Source organism: Magallana gigas, chromosome 5 (genome assembly GCF_963853765.1).
Source record: "Magallana gigas chromosome 5, xbMagGiga1.1, whole genome shotgun sequence".
NCBI lineage: Eukaryota > Metazoa > Mollusca > Bivalvia > Ostreida > Ostreidae > Magallana > Magallana gigas.
The window spans coordinates 16,320,228-16,339,211 of NC_088857.1; the positions used below are offsets into that span (position 1 = coordinate 16,320,228).

An 18,984-nucleotide genomic window follows, 5' to 3' on the forward strand; every position below is an offset into this window, starting at 1 on the left:
TGTGTCTTGACAAATTCAAAATGGGGTGAAACCGTTTGCAAGTGTAAAAGAGCGAAAATTACACGGGGCAAAAATAACCATGTATACAGTAATAAGGTTTAATATTTCAGAAACGATTTAAAATTCCTTTTATCTAAATTTTCATTGTAATATATGGTATATTAGATAATAAAAATGCAAAGATTACAGAACCTAAACAGTTATCTAAATGGTTATGTATGTATAGATATTAAAATCTGTATTGTATGAATGTTAGCAGTGTGTCCACCTATTCGACCATTACCTGTCCCAGGTGAGAGAAGGTTGAGGGTTGATATGGAATAGTTAGGCTGTTGATGTTGTTGTACTTGAATATGTAGATTGGAGTAAAAGCATCAGTAGAAGGTTCTTGGTGATACTACTGGTGAAATTGGTTTTCTGTTGGAATTTCCTTCTGGTTTGCAACAATATGAGGCCAGATTTCCCTTGTAGAGTCCTTGTAGATAATTAGAAAGCAGTCCTACAGTGGGTTTTCATAAAATACATGTATTCACATTAAGTGTCTAAGTAGACTGAAAAAATACAATTGATGCATGTTTATGATATCACTTCATGGGAATTCTTTATCTTGTCTCCATCTGCATTTCCATTGCAAAACCTATTTTGCAAACTTCGCTTACATCCCGTTTGCTTTACTCACACGAGTAGAATGACCCAGTATAGATCTTTAGTCTTTCCTCTGGTGGTTGGTTTAGTTTTAAGATGGTAGCACTCACATTTTGTTTTTCAAGTTCTCAATAATTCTGTATTCATGAATTTGGTTTTGTAGTTTTTATTTGAAATAAAAAAAAAAAAAATCATTTACTGTAAATTAGAATTTTTTCCAATTCATTTCCTGAACGTTACCCTGTTTTGCAAATGTTATGTGTGCTTTTTTGTTTTTTGTTTTGGTTGATATATTCAGGAGAAGACTTGCTTGTTTATAGTTGTAGGAAATACCTTTGTTAAAGTTTGGAAAGACAGGATACATAAATCTAGGAGAAGCAATTTCCGTAAGACCCTCTGTACATGTAGTTCATTATTAGACTAGCTTATAGTTCTTTCAATTTTCACCATGTGTTCATGTGTAGTTTTGTGTAGAGAACTATTGTGCATATGAAAACAAAAGTAAGCACATGTACAAATACTATTTTTGTAAATTTATTTATGCATGATTGCATGCATGTAGTCAATATATAAAAAATTCTCTCAAGTACTGTGGACTCGTAACTCGTTTAGAGATTTTGTGAATAAAAAGAAAATTAGTAACAGGTTTTTATATAAAAAAAATCAATTTTGTGAGTAAAAAAATTTCAAATTTCAAATTTATCCTCTGTAATCCCAGGATTCCACAGCAATGATATCAATATTTTCAAAATGAATTTTACTGTGAAAAATTATGAAAGAACATATTGGTGCTGTTTGTACATATGGTTACTTCTGCTTTAAATACTGGTATCAATTTTGGGACTAAATTTCTCCAAACCAGGAACTTTTGGATTCACCAAATATTACTTTATATAAAGGACCACTATCATTAAAACTGGCTTTCAAAATGCTTTGAAAATTTCTTCCTCATTATGTTAGGTACATTACAGAACATATCTGTCTTGGGCATGCTAATTTATAGATTTGCTGGCATATTGTAATCTTAATGTACCGTAATGTATAATTTATACTGTTCCAATCTTTTTTGATGAGCTCTTCATTATTATAGCACTTGTATTCTATTGCAATCAAAACATTTTTTGTTTACCAAACTAGTTTTTGATAAAAATCTGTCAAAGAATTAAATCCGTGTCATCTTTGCTTCTGAAAACCTGAACCTTTTTTTGCTGACATTTGTTTGCTAGATCTTGTTTCGTTCATATGTGTACATGTATTTTGAACTTTTTTTTTCTTGTAGGAATTCAAATCTTGTGACTCAAGACTTGTTGAAGTTTAAAGTTATACATGCTTACTAATCAGTATTTGAACCAGTTTGCAGAAGATCAATCTGCTGTATTATTTTAACAAGATGAATCTGTGTTAAATTATTTAAATGTATAATCATATCATTGAAAAATAATGTTAAAGATGTTTGAATTTTGAAACCTTTGAAATGCCAATGAATGTGTTACACATGTTTTTTAATATTATAGCAATTTGAATGCTTTTGTGCTAAAAACACCACCAAGGGGGGAAAATCATAAACATAGAAAAAGCGAAATTTAATATGACATATATTTTCAAATTGTCAGAAAAATCAGTTGCAATGTGAAAACAATTCAAATATAGGTCAGTGGACTAGATATGTGCTTTCCTTTTGACAGCGGATCCGACCATCGACGAGATCGTGCGGTCCCAGATCAGCCACCAGGCCAGCATCCCCATGTCTAGACAGCCCACCCAGAGGCACATCCTGGAGGTGTCCGCAGCACAACAGAGGCAGCAGGATGTGCTCACCCAGGCATGTAGACATGTAAGAGCACCGTGCACTGCACCTCACCTTACTGTTGTATTAGATCTTATATATAGAGATTTGATGACGCAGTCAAAAAGTAATAAGTAATAAAAAATAGTTTTTTAATTCTGATCGCCCGGCTTTTGTCTCATGGAAATTTTAAAGTTGATATCTTTATTGGATCCAAATGAATAAGCTATCAAAGAGCACATTTTGTATGATAGAAATTTTGATATTAAATTCCATAAATTTCTCTGGACTTTTCTTTTAAGAATCAGAGTTCTATGTGAACAGTTCTTAGATTCACCTGATTTTATTCACAGTGTCTTCACTTATTTGTATGTAGTTTGAAGTTTGTCTTGTTTTCTTTTATATCTTTAGCTCACACTTGTGATGCAATAATATCATACATGTATAGATGATAGATTATATCATTGTCTCAAATAACGGTGGAGGGTGTTTGTGATTAATAGTGGACACATATATATATACACACATTATACAAACCTGTGTCGTATCAATAAGACCCTGTAATATGGCTGCTCCGTGGCCGAGTAAGCTTTCCTCGTGGCTTGTGGTGATGTTGTTGGATGATGTCCATTGGTTCCTTGTTGTAGCAGCCTGCCTACCCAGTAACAGGCAGATTGTGTTACCGCCACAAACTGGCCATCCGGCGAGACCAGATCAACCCCAATCTGGTTCTCATCCAGGACTCCCTGACCCACACTTTTATCCTGCAGGTATAGGATGCATGTCGGCGACCCTAACCGTGTGCTGTACGACTGGCTCTCGATCCATGTGCTTACCCACTAGATTTATAGACTACCAACTTAAAACCATCGCTAATTCTAGCTGCTTGTTATTATAATGTTGACATTTAATTGGTGTATATTAAACCATCGTCCTTCACATCCCTTAAATGCTAGGAACTCTCTTCAACAAGATTATCCTTTAATTTATAAAATTTTATGGACAATTAATTCTGCTTAATTTGAATCTATCAATAGAGAAAATAAACATGTGTACAATTATACACCTGTATTTCTAGATATAATAGAAATATGTAATCTTTTAAGTATTAGATAGGTTAATTGTTCCCAGAATAGCATAGATCCTTGAAGCACCCCTATATTAGGTGCTTCAGAATTTTGTTTATGGTAAACAATTTTATAATAAAGATTGAAGATATATTCTGACCTATTTCAAATCAGACTATAAAGCCATAATAGATATGCATAAAACCTCTGTTTACTGCTTTTATTTCAGAGGGTTAAAGTCTTTCCCTGGTTCCCAAGGACGCCATTTTTTGGACATTTTTGTCAGAAAATGAATACTTGTATTTGGAATGAAGTCCAAGATTATGTCTCTGATACATACTCAATTTAAACGATGATTATTGGCAAGGCTTAAACTCGCTGGATCAGATGTTTTTTTATAATAATGGATTAATTGATGAAAGCAGAACTGCTTTGGAAATCTCAACATTTCTTTGTCTGGAAAGTAACAATTTAAAGTTAGAAACATATTTTAGACAAAAGAGTCTTGGACTTTTTTCCTCCATTATTAAAGTACAGTATAATCAAAACAAATCCAAGGTCCTTGAGAACCAAGGACACAACACTCTAGGCTTGCATGACAAATGGTTTCAGAAATAACAAATTAGATTACACATTGTTGCATTGCATGCTGCTCACACCCTCACACAATTTGCACGACAGAAAAATAAATTTGATTTTTTTTGTTTTGTTCTGTTCTGTGGTTATCTTTAATTCAAAGCTGATTAAATATGAATATTAATGATGCTGTTGTTCTTACAGGGAGACAAATCAGGTAATTCCATTCGTCAGCACCCTAACCCTTTTGATGAACAATATACTCATGGTAAGCTCCCTTACTAACCTCTCTATCCTGTAACCATGGCAATGACCCCACACTCACCAAACCAATGGGAACTCCTTGTTAAGGTCATATACTATTGCATGAATGTTGTATCTGTACGTCACATTACTGTACCGGGTAGCATGGGTGTCTAAAGTTAGCATGTGATTTGGATTTGTTATAATCAAAATAATACCTAAATACAAGATAGTAAAACTAAATGGTGATGAAGATTGAAATATGTGAAGTCCTGTCTGTTTTTATAATACATGTAGTATCTCTTTACATTTAGGAATTATTATGACTTTGTGATGCTGGAGGGTAGTTGATATACTTTGTTGTGAATTTGATTTAACTGTGCCTTTATTTTTGTTGTAAATCTTGGTAAAAACTATATAAGGAACTTCCAGGTATTTAAACAACAATTGTCCCCTCTGATGGCTGGGTCTAAAGGATGATGTTTTAGTTCCTTCCCATTTTACCTATACTGTAGAGTTCACCTAGTTACCCTGGGCATCTCCTTTTAAATTAGTCTATCAATCCTTTTTCCACTTCTTTAGAATTTCAGACAATTTTTTTTAAATGCTATAGGATCCTCTAGAAATTTTGTAGATGCATGAACATGTCAAAACCTCATATAGATATTTAAATTAATACATGTATTACACTGTAATATAAGAATTGAATTGGCCTTTTCATTTACTAATAATTTCAGAGAATATAAATTCATTTGCATGATTTGCAGTCAATTTTGCTTTAAAAGCATGCTGAAAGGCTTCATGTATTCAATCAAGATCATTAATATGTAAATGTTTATGCATTATTTAGATTAATGCACACTATTAAGCAGTGTTATATTACATTATTATAACATATATACGATTTATTGCACAAAATGCTTCCAAAAATATACTTGCACCATATTACTTGTATCAAAATTTTATTAAGTAATAAATTTCATTGATTGCATGCATTTTGGTCATTAAATTTAATTACTGTTTCCCCTTTTCAGTATGATGAATAATTAATAGATCAAGTTGATAATTCAGTGAAAAGTTTAAGTTATGTGTTATTTCAGTTAGTTTGGAGAAAACATATCTGTTATTATGTATCTTAATGTTGTGCTAACTTCTATAAAAGAAAATTGAAATTACAAAAATTTGTTATGAATGAGAAACATGCTTAATAAATGTACATTTCAGCCAAAAACAGCCGACCTCGTGCTCATGTGCCTGAAACTTCATTTAACAATTATGAACCTCTTGATAATCACAAAAAACCCCCACCCCCACCTGAGGAGCACTTGCCCCCCTCACAAGGGGATGCCACTGAGGAAACCACTGCCAAGGAGGAGCCAGTGATGGAGGAAGAGGAGGAGATTGGTCAGTGGCATTCTCTGTATCTGACATCTGGCTGTTGGGACATACTGTGGAATCATCATTGTTTGTGGGGGACCAATGTTCCTTGCTTTCGTGGATAACCCTTGTCCACAAATTTTCATCCCCACAAACAAAGGCATTTGCTTGATATGTATCAATATTATCCTAAGCCTGCTACCAATGAAATTTACTTTCCCATGAACCAGGAAAATTTTGGCTACCCACAAACATTGACCCCCAATAAATAAAAATGATTCCACAGTACATGGATTGATACAATCATTTTAGCATTAGAATACAACTTCGATTTTGATTCATGGGAGGTCTCAATTTTCTTAAATAAGCATTCCATTTCTTCAGAAAGAATGGGACATTCTTTACTTTGGAATAATCATGATTGTAATTAACCCTTATGTTTCAAGGCCTATGGTTGCATGTTTGTCATCATAGCCTAGTTGGTTCCAATGCTAAATTGAAATTAAAAAAACAGGAATTAAATTTCAATTAAAGCATACATTTACTCATCTTTAGAGTGAGATTGAGATCCAATGTGAGCTAAGCAAACTATTGAGACCTCTCGCACCAAAGGCAACATTTCTTATGATCCCTACAATACATAAATCCTTCTTCTTGGGTACTGAATACTCTATTCATAATCAATCATAGTACTTTTAGATCATTCTTGCTCAAACTTGAAAAATCTCTTCTTTACTATATAGATCATAGAAAACATGGCCACAAGGGAAAACACAAGGAGAAAGGGGGAAGAAAGAGCAGAATGGGTAAAGTCTAGCTCTGTTTTATCGTGCTTGCATTTTGTGTGTTGTTTAGTGTAAAAAGTACATACAGGTGTGTGATTTTATATATTATCTCTTTTTTTTAATACGAAAGTAGCATGTAAATTTTGAATGTTCTATCTTTTTTTTTTTTTTTTAATTAAAAAATTGAAAAATGTCTACCAATATGCAATGAGCATAAGAACTCAAATTCAATGTTTAAAACTGTAAGATGATTTGGATATAATGATAGATGAATACCAGTTTCTTTGCAGTCAAGAATACATTGAATTTCTTGGTGGTGGTACTTGTATTAATCAATGTATTCTTGGTTTGTGTGTTTTCTTTGATGAAACTTGTAGAGTTAACAGTAACATGTAGAAGCAGCTTCTTATCTGACATCATTTTATTTCAATCTGGAAATACAAAGAAAATGCTTCTTTGTTAGGACTTACTGATTTCTTATTCAACAGTTGAAGAAACCAATGTTTTGTACCAGTTTTCACAAGAAAAGAGAGTTCCTTCATATGTACCAACTTGTGTGCAGGAATCCATTAATCCCATAGAGTTAGCACTGGAGAGAAAATTCTCTGTCGTGATTCCGCAGGAAAATAATGTTCCATTTCTGACAACGAGGGAGATTAAAAATCCAGGCAGGGAAATTAAAAATCTGGGCAGGCTAATTTTGCGTAGAGGGTCAATTCAAGATCGCAGTACTTTCCAGCGTAATTGTTTTCCTCAGTTTAAGTCTGATCTGAGGAAATCTTTTGAAGACTTCTCTTCTTTCACTGGTATTGAAGCCTTCCTGAATTGGGTACCTGCGTTTCGAGCTGACATTTCACTTTCACTTTTAACTGTTGATGCTTTCTAACTTCTTGGTTTTGTTTTATTTCAGTTTAATTTCACACTACTTTTTTTTTATCTATTATTCTTTTGAGATTTACAGCAGTTTCAGGGTTAACAACTTTAAAAAATAGAATTTTATATGAATACTAAATCACAAAAAATCTTGTCAATCCACTCGAGTTATTTATTATTCATATTTACATTTATACATTAAAAACAGTTATATTTCTCCTTTATTTAGGTACGGTACATGTAAATAGTTCCAAAAGTAAAATTTCTTTTGTTCCAAATCAAAGTCAGGTTCACAAGTTACAGCAGGCAATAGAAAAAAAATGTCTATTGGTTATAAAATAGGAGCTGTTCATATAACATATGACTGTTTAAAGCAGAGAATCACAGTGAAACATGCTGAAATCTAGATTTTTAGGTCACCTGAGTCACTCAGGTGACCTATTGCAATTGGTCTTCGTCCGTCGTCGTGCGTCTGTGCGTCGTGCGTCGTGCGTTAACAAATTTACATTTTTAACTTCTTCTTGAAAACTATCAGGCCAATCGTTACCATTTTTGGTGTGAAGCATCTCTATGGTAAGAAGAATCTAAATTGTGAAATTCATGGCTCTACCACCCCTGGGGTGCCACGGGCGGGGCCAAATATGCAAAAAAAAGCCAAATTTTCAAAAATCTTCTTCTCTACTCCCACGCATGTGAGGAAAAAACTGGTTACATGGTTATGATGTCCATGAAGCCCTCTACCAAAATTGTGAAATTTATGGCCCCTGGGTCAGGGGTTCTGGCTCTAGGGTGGGGCCAATATGGCCATATAGTAAAAATGTATTAAATCTTAGAAAATCTTTTTCTCTACTACCATATATATTTTTAAAAGACTAAATGCATGATTTTGATGTCCATGAAGCCCTCTACCTAAATTGTGAAATTCATGACCCCTGGGTCAGGGGTTCAGGATCTAGGGTGGGGCCAATGTGGCCAAATAGTAAAAATGTATTAAATCTTAGAAAGTCTTCTTCTTTACTATTATATATATTTGTTAAAAACTAAATGCATGATAATGATGTCCATGAAGCCCTCAACCTAAATTGTGAAATTCATGACCCCTGGGTCAGGGGTTCAGGCTCTAGGGTGGGGCCAATATGGCCATATAGAAAAACAGTTTTAAATCTTGAAAAATCTTCTTCTCTACTCCCATATATATTTGTTAAAAACTAAATGCATGATTATGATATCCATGAGACCTTCGATCAAAATTGTGAAATTCATGACCCCTGGGTCAGGGGTTCAGGCTCTAGGGTGGGGCCAATATGGCCATATAGTAAAAATGTATTAAATCTTAGAAAATCTTCTTCTCTACTACCTTATATATTTGTTAAAAACTAAATGCATGGTTATGATGTCCATGAGGCTCTCTACCTTCATTGCGAAATTCATGACCCCTGGGTCAGGGGTTCAGGCTCTAGGGTGGGGCCAATATGGCCATATAGAAAAACAGTTTTAAATCTTGAAAAATCTTCTTCTCTACTCCCACACCTGTGAGCAAAAACTGAATACATGGTTATGATGTCCATGAGGCCCTCTACTAAAATTGTGAAATTCATGACCCCTTTGTTAGGTGTTCAGGCTCGAGGGTGGGGCCAATATGGCCATATAGTAAAAATGCATTAAATCTTAAAAAATCTTATTCTTTACTCCCATACATGTGGGCAAAAACTGAATACATGGTTATGATATCCACAATTTCCTTTACCTAAATTGTGAAATTCATGGCCCCTGGTTCAGGGGTTCAGGACATGAAAGGGGGGGTTGCAATATGGCAATATAGTGTTAATGCATATAATGTTTAAAAATATTTTTCTCTATTCTCACACAGCTGTATAAAAAAACTGACTAAAAATTATGTTAACCAGGAAGTCCTCTACTGAAATTTTAATTTTCATGTCCCCTCAAGGATGGAGTGTGACTCTAGGGCAGGGCCAAATTGGATGTATAGATGTCAATGCATATAACGTTAAAAAATTATCTTGTTTACTCCCACACACTTGAAAGGAAAACTGAATTCATGATTTTGTAGACCAGATCTTTTAGTTTTTCACCAAAATAATAGGTTTCACAGTTCTTTTTGAAATGTGGTTGTCATTAAAAATTAAAAAATTTTCTACTCCAGTATGAAACCTAATTAATTAGATGCATATATGAGACTCAATGACAAGTTTGTTAATGGGATATATGCTACTCAGGTGACCGTTAAGGCCTATTGGCCTCTTGTTTCAATATACATGCATATAAAAAAAATACAAGTTATTGCTTATTTTACACACATGTTGAAATTCATAAAACATGAAGAAAATTTGAATTATTCTTTTATATACATGTAGCTAGCTGTTAACTATATAAGTAGCATTTGCTGGTTTAAAATGAGAACAGTTCACTTGAAATGATGATAATCCAGTGTTTCTCCTACTGCACATTTGCATAGTGCTCACAAAGCTTAATGTTTTTATAAGCATTTCTTTTGTGTTTAAACACCCTGCTGAGGGTCAGTTTTTGTGTACTGAAGATGTGATCGGAATTGAGCACAACATCATGAGCTTGTTAATATGATCATTATACATTTAAAAGAAAACATAAACATTCTGAATGACAGAATAAGTAATGACCAGTTTAACAAGACACTTAAAACCTGTTGTCTGCCTTTATTGAAGCAAACTCTTCTTCCTGTAGGAATGAGAGAGTCTGACGATGATCCGGGACCATCAACAGAGGGACCAGACTATCTCCAGGACCCTCACCATCACAATGGACCCAGGGTCAAGTCAGCCAAAGGGGGCAAGGAAATGGACAGCGTGGTAGAGAGCATCAAGGAACTGAGACAGTCACTCGCAAATAATGCCATGCAGCAGAATCATCTCAGTCCCACAACAGGGTACCTGAGTTTTATCAGTTATAGCAGAAGCTAAATGAAATGTAGTAATATGTGCATGTAAAAACTTCATTTTCATATTCCATGCTTTGCATTAGGTTTCTCGCTGATAAAGGATTAATTTCCATGAACAGTGATAAAATGTATTTTTCAGCAATATGAAATTCAATTGATACAGCACATATTGCTGGATACAGCACATATTGCTGTAACATCTTTTATTTGATAAAGAAAACCATATAGGCCTATTTAGTTTGGATTTGGACTGGAAACCTCAGATTCAATGATACGGTCATTATTAAAGTAGTACCAATGTGCTGGTACTTACGGTAATTTTCAAAACGTTTTGATGTTAAGTTCATGCTGGATTTTATTTATTGTTATGACATCATAAGGACTATCTTTTCAGTGGTTACATTAAAAGATTGATGAGGGAAACTGGAGAAGAGATAGAAGAATTAACGAATGAGATCCGTCATGATATTGAGGTAAATTGATCTTTACACACTACAGTCCTTGCATGTTACTTTTCCAAGTCCTCTCTCACTATATACATACCCAGTCTATATTATATATTCAATACATCCATGTACATGTACAAGCATGTCTATGTTGAAAGCTTTCGGCCTGCTGACTTTTATTGCTACTAGTTATTTTGTGTTGACTTTAGAGAAAAATAATCAGTTATTTGTATGCATAAATGACATTATAATTATCATATTATCTTTTTTAATGGTTATTTACTCAACACACAATAGCTAGTTAACTTTTGCTAGTTTCAATATTTAACAGCATGTATTTAGAGATATCCTTCTTTCAGTAACGCCCTCTTTCAAAACATGATATGGAACATACAAGTGTACAATGTACTTTAAATTGAATATTTTTCAAGTGTATATAGATACACACCAAAAGTAACCAATGAAATGTGTTCTTGAAAGAAGCATTGTTAATGGAGAAAGTAATATAAAACGTTACTCTGGACAGATGGAAACTTATTTCTGTCGTAAAATTGAATCATTGTTAATGGCAGAGAGATCATATAAAAAGGTTACTCTAGCTCTGGACAGATGAAAACATTTCTTTTGTAAATTTGTGTATCTTTCTATTTCTGTCCACTTTCTGATTATAAAATTTACTTGGTACTTTGGGGTTAGTTAGAAGCATCCAGGTATTTCAGAATTAACATTCTGTCTATGGCTCTTGGTATTCCTTTACAGCAAGAGCATAGGTTGGCAAAGGATCGTGATAAACAGAAAGCTAAAGAAATAAAGAAGTTTCAGTCTCTTGATGATTACAAAATGAACGAAAATAGAAATTCCAATAGTCAGGCACTGTCTATTGGCAATAAAAGCAAGACGGTTCTAACTAGAGAACCCCCTGGCAATAGTTTTGATGACAAGAGACCATTCAATGCCAGATATAAATCCAAGAGTGTAACTAATTATCCAATAAGTGATAGAACTCATGATAGAAATCAGAAATGGAGAGATCCAAGTTTAATGATCACAGGTGACACCTCGCTCAACTACAGCAATACATATATCACAAACGCTCGAAAGTCCACCTCAGAAACTGTATATACCATCCCTGCTAGTAGTGCTAATGCAACCCATGTCAACAGCTCTGGGGCTAGTGTCTATAGAAATAGCCTTAATCTGAACACAACCTCCACTGCCACCCAAACTTCATCCAAAATGGAGAAGGCCTTTCCAAGAGTGGAATTGTATCCAGACACAGACCACCCTATCAGACTAGCTGATGCAAATGGATATGCAATGACTAACACTAAGTCCAAAAGCGCTAAGGATCTGCGAGATGGAATAACCAATGTGATCACTGGAAAAGAGGATCGCAAATCAGATAAATACTTTGAGGTGTGTCTCTGCATGTGTGCTTTGCCAGTTCTTTCCTTGCTTTTTGTTCTTTCACATCCAGCAAATGCATATTTAAGGATTCAGGCTCGATGAAATTGAAAAGTTACACTGAATCAAAAACACAAAATTTACACTTTCAAATTTGTTTGAGTATGCATTTGCTCTGCATGATTTATAAAATTTTTCATTAAAACTGAAATGGAAACACTTGTCTAACAAATCAGAAACAAAGCAATAAAGATTTCAGACTTATTTGACATTTCTTGTATATGTACCTTCTTAGTTTGAAATCACTGGATTGACTCTATCTACCAACAAATACCGTAGTATTGGAAAGGTAAGCGACCATACAGGCTGCGGAATTATGTCATATGAATATTGTCTGTATGTTCCAACTAATGCTCTCCCTATTGTAACATGTATTCTTTATGTTAATATAAACTCGCAAAACTTGTATGAAGTTTTAACAATGCTGGTCAATTTAATTTGAATGGCACCATATTGTATGTATGATTATTGTAACGTAACAAATACTAATTGAGGGACAATGTCAAGTGTTTCCATTATCAGTGGTGTAAAAGGGGGAAGGGATGGTCAGGGCTTTTAACCCATGGTACTGTTTTGTTTTGCTGTAGTATTTGGACCACTTGAAAATCATGGTAATGTGACTTGCAGACAAAAAGTAACGAAATCTCAAACTCTGCTTCATTTCCTGCTTTCAGGATTTTAATTTTCAGTAACTGAACTAGTCTATGCATGGTTCAAGCAATTTGTTAGTTAATACATAGATGTATATATCTCTATGCATTAGTTATAGTTATGATCTGTTAATATAAAACATTCATATTTCTTTTACTATTGCTGAAGTTTAATATATTTATATCATCTTAACACAAAAAGACTCAGTCATATTAAATCTCTTTGCAAAGGCAAAATAAAGAAAACAGAGAGTTATAAACTAAAATAAACTCAGCTATAAATGCTTCACACTATAAAATAATGTTTGAGAGGTTAAGGGGCGAATCTCTATCTGTTTGCTAGGGTCTGGGTTCTTGTATTCATGTAGTGTTCTATTACTGTTGGTAACTCTTGCTTCTAATGACACGTTTTAGCAGCACCAAAATCGAGTGAGATCTGCCAAATCGGGTCGCCAGTCAGTAGGTAAGCAGTCCGTCACGCCCAGCTCACTAACAGGTATGGATTGCCTTTCTCACCTCTAACAACTCTCTGCTTAACTCCTTATACTACTGCTGATTTTGTATATGTGTCCTAGTCCATGTAAACATAGACCGTTGGTTGTTGTTTTTTTGTTTTTTGTTATTACAGTAAAATAGTGTTTATATCATTTGAACTGCATGTCTTGTATAGGTTTTGACTCTTTATGATTATGACTTGCGTGTCATTATAGATAATATTTCAGTTGCCAGTATGCTTGTTATTTTAATTTTATATAATAAAGTTATCTATTTTTGATAAAAAGGTTGTCACAAAATACACCATATTATTAAATTCTTCCATTTACCTTACTCTTGTAAATTAATTTACCGTAATTATGTTCAACTGTTATTGTACATAACCTGACTGTTGTGCTTTCCAAGAACTTCTGATTCACGGCGGCAAAAATTATTAATGCTTATGATTAATATATTCTGCTTGGTTCTGAAAGATTTTGCTCACTTTTAACTCTATACCGGTATTTGTTTTAAAAGAATGCCTTTTTGCAGTTTATTATTAGACAAAAAACTTAATGTTAGCATGCTTTTTTTAAATTTAATTTTCTTCTACTCTTTAGTTGTGCTAATATTTTTCTCCTTTACAAAATTGTGTATATCAATTAATGCAAATTTTGTGAAAACAAATTGATTTTAAGTTTATTGGAATACAGGGTTTTTGTGTATTCAGAGAACTTTTGAATATATCCAGAAAGTTGATTCTATCTTATATTCTTGTGGTTTACACAGAGTCAATAATTCTTCCCAAACTGGTGTTTAAACGGAAACTGTCGGGTGAGACTTTGTGCTGTGCCAGTGACTAGGTTGATATAACATTAGGAACAGAATTGTTTCTGGCGTGCCAGCTGCGTTTCCATGTTTGTTTGCAATCAAAATTCAGACCTTGAATTTATATTGTTTGTTTTTATTTTAGATTTTAAATGTAATGTCCACCAGGTTAAATTTATAGGCTACTCTAAGTACATATAATGCTCTTTGTTTTGTTTATGTTTGTTTGATTTTTTTTTTCATGTATATATAAATAAGTATTCGTTTATATTCGAGCTAGAAAACACAATTCAAACTTTTATCTTCTTTGAAAATTGTTATCATTATGCAATTTTGTGAGATAATATTGCATTAATAACTAGTATTGCATTTGTTTAGGGGGGAGCGTAATCCAAATAACTTTATATTACATGTATAATCATGTGATGCGTAAATCTTTATAATTTTTGCCCTTCTTGAATGATTGCAGAAGCTGTGCCGACAAAAATACAACTAATGATAAGCCAGGACCATCAAGAAGAAAAGGCTTTTGGAGGCCAGTTTCTACCTCTCTCTCGGACCATCCGAGCACCCTTCTACAGAAATAACTCGAAACGGAAATGAGGAGTTCATTGTGTCAAATCTTGGACAAAAAGAATTGTGCACTGTTACACCCAACACTCTAAAACAAACATAGACTGACCCTCTGTTATTGTTTGTTTAAGAATGTGAACGAAACTGTGTGACGTGCAGGTTCCTAGATGTGTAAGATTTGATACGTATAGTACAAAATGTTGTGTTGAATCATTCATAAAACCATGTGCCATTACATGTACAGATTTCTTAGCTCTACCTCGACACGTGATGCTGAACCATTTCGAGTGGAGCTGATACTAGTAGTCGGTTGACCATTGTAATGCGTTTGTCAAACTTTGTAAGGAAGGATTTCATTCTACTGTGCCAACATGTCCTAGACATTGAAAGTTTATAGAGCTACTATTATAGGAAATGCTAATAATTCATTTTTGTTCATTCATTACCTTTCATGTTGATTGATATTCATAAACAATCACTTGATTATTTCTAGTGTGTGTATGAAGAATTTTGTTTAAAACTAAACATGGAAAGCCTTTGTTTTTACCCCACAGAATATATATATTTAGAATTAGCAACAAATTTGTAAATGATTGCTTTATATGACAGGGTTGTTTGAATTGTATCTGTGTATTTTATTTTCTAAATCAAGTGTAGACGTCTAATGATTTCCGTCTCCAGATTTTAGTATGTGCCAAGTTTGTTGTGTGTGGAATATGTGTACATTAATTTTGTTCTGTACACACAGATAGTTTTACTATATACGGAAAACAGTGTAATATAAGTATTCCAGGAAAACAGAGTACGATTATTACAGATATAAACTGTGCCTTTAAAATTCGTATTAAATTCATAATAAAATCCGTCCATGATTTAGGATATTTTATATATTATTTAATAATGTTTTGTATAGCGCTGTTTACAGTGTTGGGATTGTAAATGGCTTCAGGAGAAAGAAAATAAATTATTGTTGAAAGTACATGTATTTATGATTTTGTCATTGGAAAAGATTCTGCATTTGTTCCTAGAAAAAAATGTCACAGTAGATCTTTGGAATTCACTTTGGAAGTATCAGTTCACAAGTACTGCAGAATAAGGAAGACCATTTAGGAAACACATTTGCAACTGTTTAAAGCTGTCAATGACTATATGTCAGGAACACCGCACCCAGAAACCAAGGCATACTTAGTAACAACATTTTTTGTGGCGATATTTTAATGTATGAACCTTGATCTAATGGCGAAATAACATTGACTTTGAACTGTGTACTTCTTTTTTACCGCCAATAAACTAAGTTTATCGACTGTATATTATAGGTTCTAAACAAAAACTGAACAAAAACTATAGTTAACGATTTTTTCAAAACGTTAACAATATAATTTGCTGATGAATACCGGTATATTTACATCTGTAAATTTTAATTAACATTCGTTAACTATACTTGAGAGTTGTTTATCGTAGATTCACAAATCGTGAAACTATGTTTATCATATAAATTACGTTTTAATTTATATTCCTTGATTATAGTATAGAGTTTTTAAGTGTAGTTTGCAGCTTGTGAAGCTTTATCTATCAGATGAACTTTGCTTTGCAGTAGCAAATGATTGTATTTAGTGTTTTAGTTAACTCTTTTGAAACATAGATTGTTGCGTTAACTATGGTTTACAGATTAGATTAACGTCGTTAACTAAACTTACGTCCCGTAAACTAGAGTTTACAGACGATTAATTTAGTTTATCAACTATGTTAAGCTTATTTTTGTTGCGTGACAAAACTTATAAAAACAAATATTTTCGTTTCCTTTTATATACATGTACAATAATGATGTTTAAATTTTAATGTAAACATTCAAGTATAACCTTCACAAAAATATCATGTTTCCAACTTAAGAACTTAAGAATATACTCATACAACAAACAATCTAAGAGCCTTGATTTTTACACATGCTATTAATGAATTACCTAAAGGACATTTAATAAATACAAACCTAATTCTAATGAAATAGGGGGATAAAGAAACAATTTTAGCTCAAATTGAAAAATATCCCCTTTAAGTTCTTAGAATGGTTGGCATGTGCAGTAAATTTCGAATGTTTGACCAAAATTAGAATATCAAGAAGCGAGACACAGAATTTGTACTTTTTTGTTATGCAAGCAATGTCTAAGTCATGTTTCTGTTTACAAATATAATACTGTAAAATTTATTGTTATATCTTCATGAAAAAGACCAGTAACAAACAAAATAGACGTTTTCGTTGTGGTCATTAATTATATTATTAAAAACCCAAGATTTAGATGAAAGTTTTACCAATGTAACGCAGATGAACAAAAAACAAGACTTTAACTACGTTTACAAAACAAGAAATTATCAACTCTGTACCTCGCATATAATTCGACTTACATGTACGACATTCACATTTTTAAAGCTTAAGTTATGTGTAAGTTTCCCATTCGCGATCTAAACATTGAAAATGGAAAAAAAAGATAAAAAGAATATTTTAGCTTAAATCGTGTCTTTGTCCCTTTAATCTCAAGCATTTGAGAATCTGCGTAGATTCAGGTCATCTATTTCTAATTGATTGGATCTGCATATAATTATATATGATTGAGTATATATGAGCGTATTAAAATACATGTGACTAAAAAGCTTTTTTTAATGCATCCAAGAACTTTGATCTTCACATATAACTTGCAAACCTTTTTAAAAATACTCGATTTCTTATTAACTTCTATGTTACCAATGAAAAAAACATCTATTCAATAAAATCTTCATAAAAAGGGTCGTTTAAGTGGAAGTTTCGTTTTGAATAATTTATTGAACGCTGTGATTTTTTTTCTTCGATTTTTATACTAGTATTCCCAATATTCAAACTGGTCAAATTATTATATCCTTGTTTATTGTAAAATGCTATAAAAGGTAAATTTTATGGGTAGATAACATGTACAGATATTGGATGCATATCATATATGTTGACACGCGTGCAATCTTCATAATATTATAGATGTTTTAAACATTAGCTTCAACTTAATATTTAAGAATGAGTATTTTGATGCGTTGCAATTGGTGTAGATTAATGTCTTGATATGAATATCATACCCGGTATATACATGTATATATTAATATTCCAGGTATTTTGATATCAGCTCAATGTGGTTACACAAATATGATACGACTAATAAACAAGCTTTTGAAGAGCAAAGTTCTTATATACTAGTAATTATATATTTTTGGTATTGAAAATAATAATAAAATCTACCAGATTTTATGCTTATTTAAGTTCGCAGACATCGGGATTCTAGTAGTGTGTGGGGGAAAAAAATTGATGATTTGTAAATACCACATTCTTGATCTATATATGCTCTGTATATAAGCATTGATTGTGTGTTATGGTATACATATTACTAGATTTGTTGGTGGAAATCTACTTTGGATCGTTAAAGTCTATGAAAAAGTAGTGGATTTTCAAGGGACCTGGTCACATTTTAATGTTCTAATAAAATTTCTTTAAAAATATAATTACACATACAAGATCTAATCCTGACCAAAAAATGGGGGTCCAAACAGTTAGCCAGCCCCTTGGATAGCCCCGAAGAAATGTAAAAGAAATGCACGTTTCTGATTTGCATCATTAAATTCATGCAATAAACAATGTATACAAACCGAAAAGAAGAGTTTGATTACATTTAAAATTGTCTTCATTGTTCCAAGATATTTAGCCTTATACAAAGTTGTATAGATAATCATGATTTAAGCGCCTAAGCTATTTTAAAACTAGTTTTAACACACTTTGATGAGACTAGAGTTTTGGGGATAGTGTGCTTTTTCTGATGGTTCCCGATGCCAAAGCAACAATTTTTTGGGGCAATGATAACGCTATTGATATTACAACTTTCGTTTTTCTAAAGTGCGCCTAGTTTCTGGCATCCATCTAAGGCCCTGCAACTCATAGGACCCCATCATCATTCTTGCTGGAACCCCTTTGGATGAAAAAAAACATTTGTGGTTGTCATTTAAACAATAAAGTGCTTCCTTTGGTGATTCGTGCAGGATTATGAAGGTGGCGGTATTGCAGAAAAAATACATAACGCGCCTTAACGGGTTATGTAAATTTGTTCTGCAATAATCGCCATTTTCATAACCCACAGGAATCATCAAAGGAAAGATTTAATTGTTTATATTTACATCTTCCTTATAACTAAGTAACAAGTGAAAATCTGTCAACATGACAGCAAACCGGGTTTTCTTTTATGTGAACTGTATCC

General features: G+C 33.0%; 1 protein-coding gene across 1 annotated transcript in view; it reads left to right on the forward strand.

The window, feature by feature from the left end:
* Nucleotides 1–15,701, forward strand: part of LOC105337506 (uncharacterized) — a 54,697-nt gene extending 38,996 nt beyond the window's left edge. Inside the window, exons 36-50 of the mRNA XM_066084958.1 lie at nt 257–292; nt 966–1,031; nt 2,331–2,479; nt 3,079–3,201; nt 4,279–4,342; nt 5,542–5,721; nt 6,438–6,500; nt 6,968–7,147; nt 10,074–10,275; nt 10,682–10,760; nt 11,493–12,149; nt 12,433–12,486; nt 13,262–13,343; nt 14,111–14,155; nt 14,619–15,701. Of these exons, the coding sequence (XP_065941030.1) occupies nt 257–292; nt 966–1,031; nt 2,331–2,479; nt 3,079–3,201; nt 4,279–4,342; nt 5,542–5,721; nt 6,438–6,500; nt 6,968–7,147; nt 10,074–10,275; nt 10,682–10,760; nt 11,493–12,149; nt 12,433–12,486; nt 13,262–13,343; nt 14,111–14,155; nt 14,619–14,752 (2,114 nt within the window). The 3' untranslated portion in view covers nt 14,753–15,701. The remainder of the gene's footprint in view (nt 1–256; nt 293–965; nt 1,032–2,330; nt 2,480–3,078; nt 3,202–4,278; nt 4,343–5,541; nt 5,722–6,437; nt 6,501–6,967; nt 7,148–10,073; nt 10,276–10,681; nt 10,761–11,492; nt 12,150–12,432; nt 12,487–13,261; nt 13,344–14,110; nt 14,156–14,618) is intronic.
* Nucleotides 15,702–18,984: the final 3,283 nt, after the last annotated feature.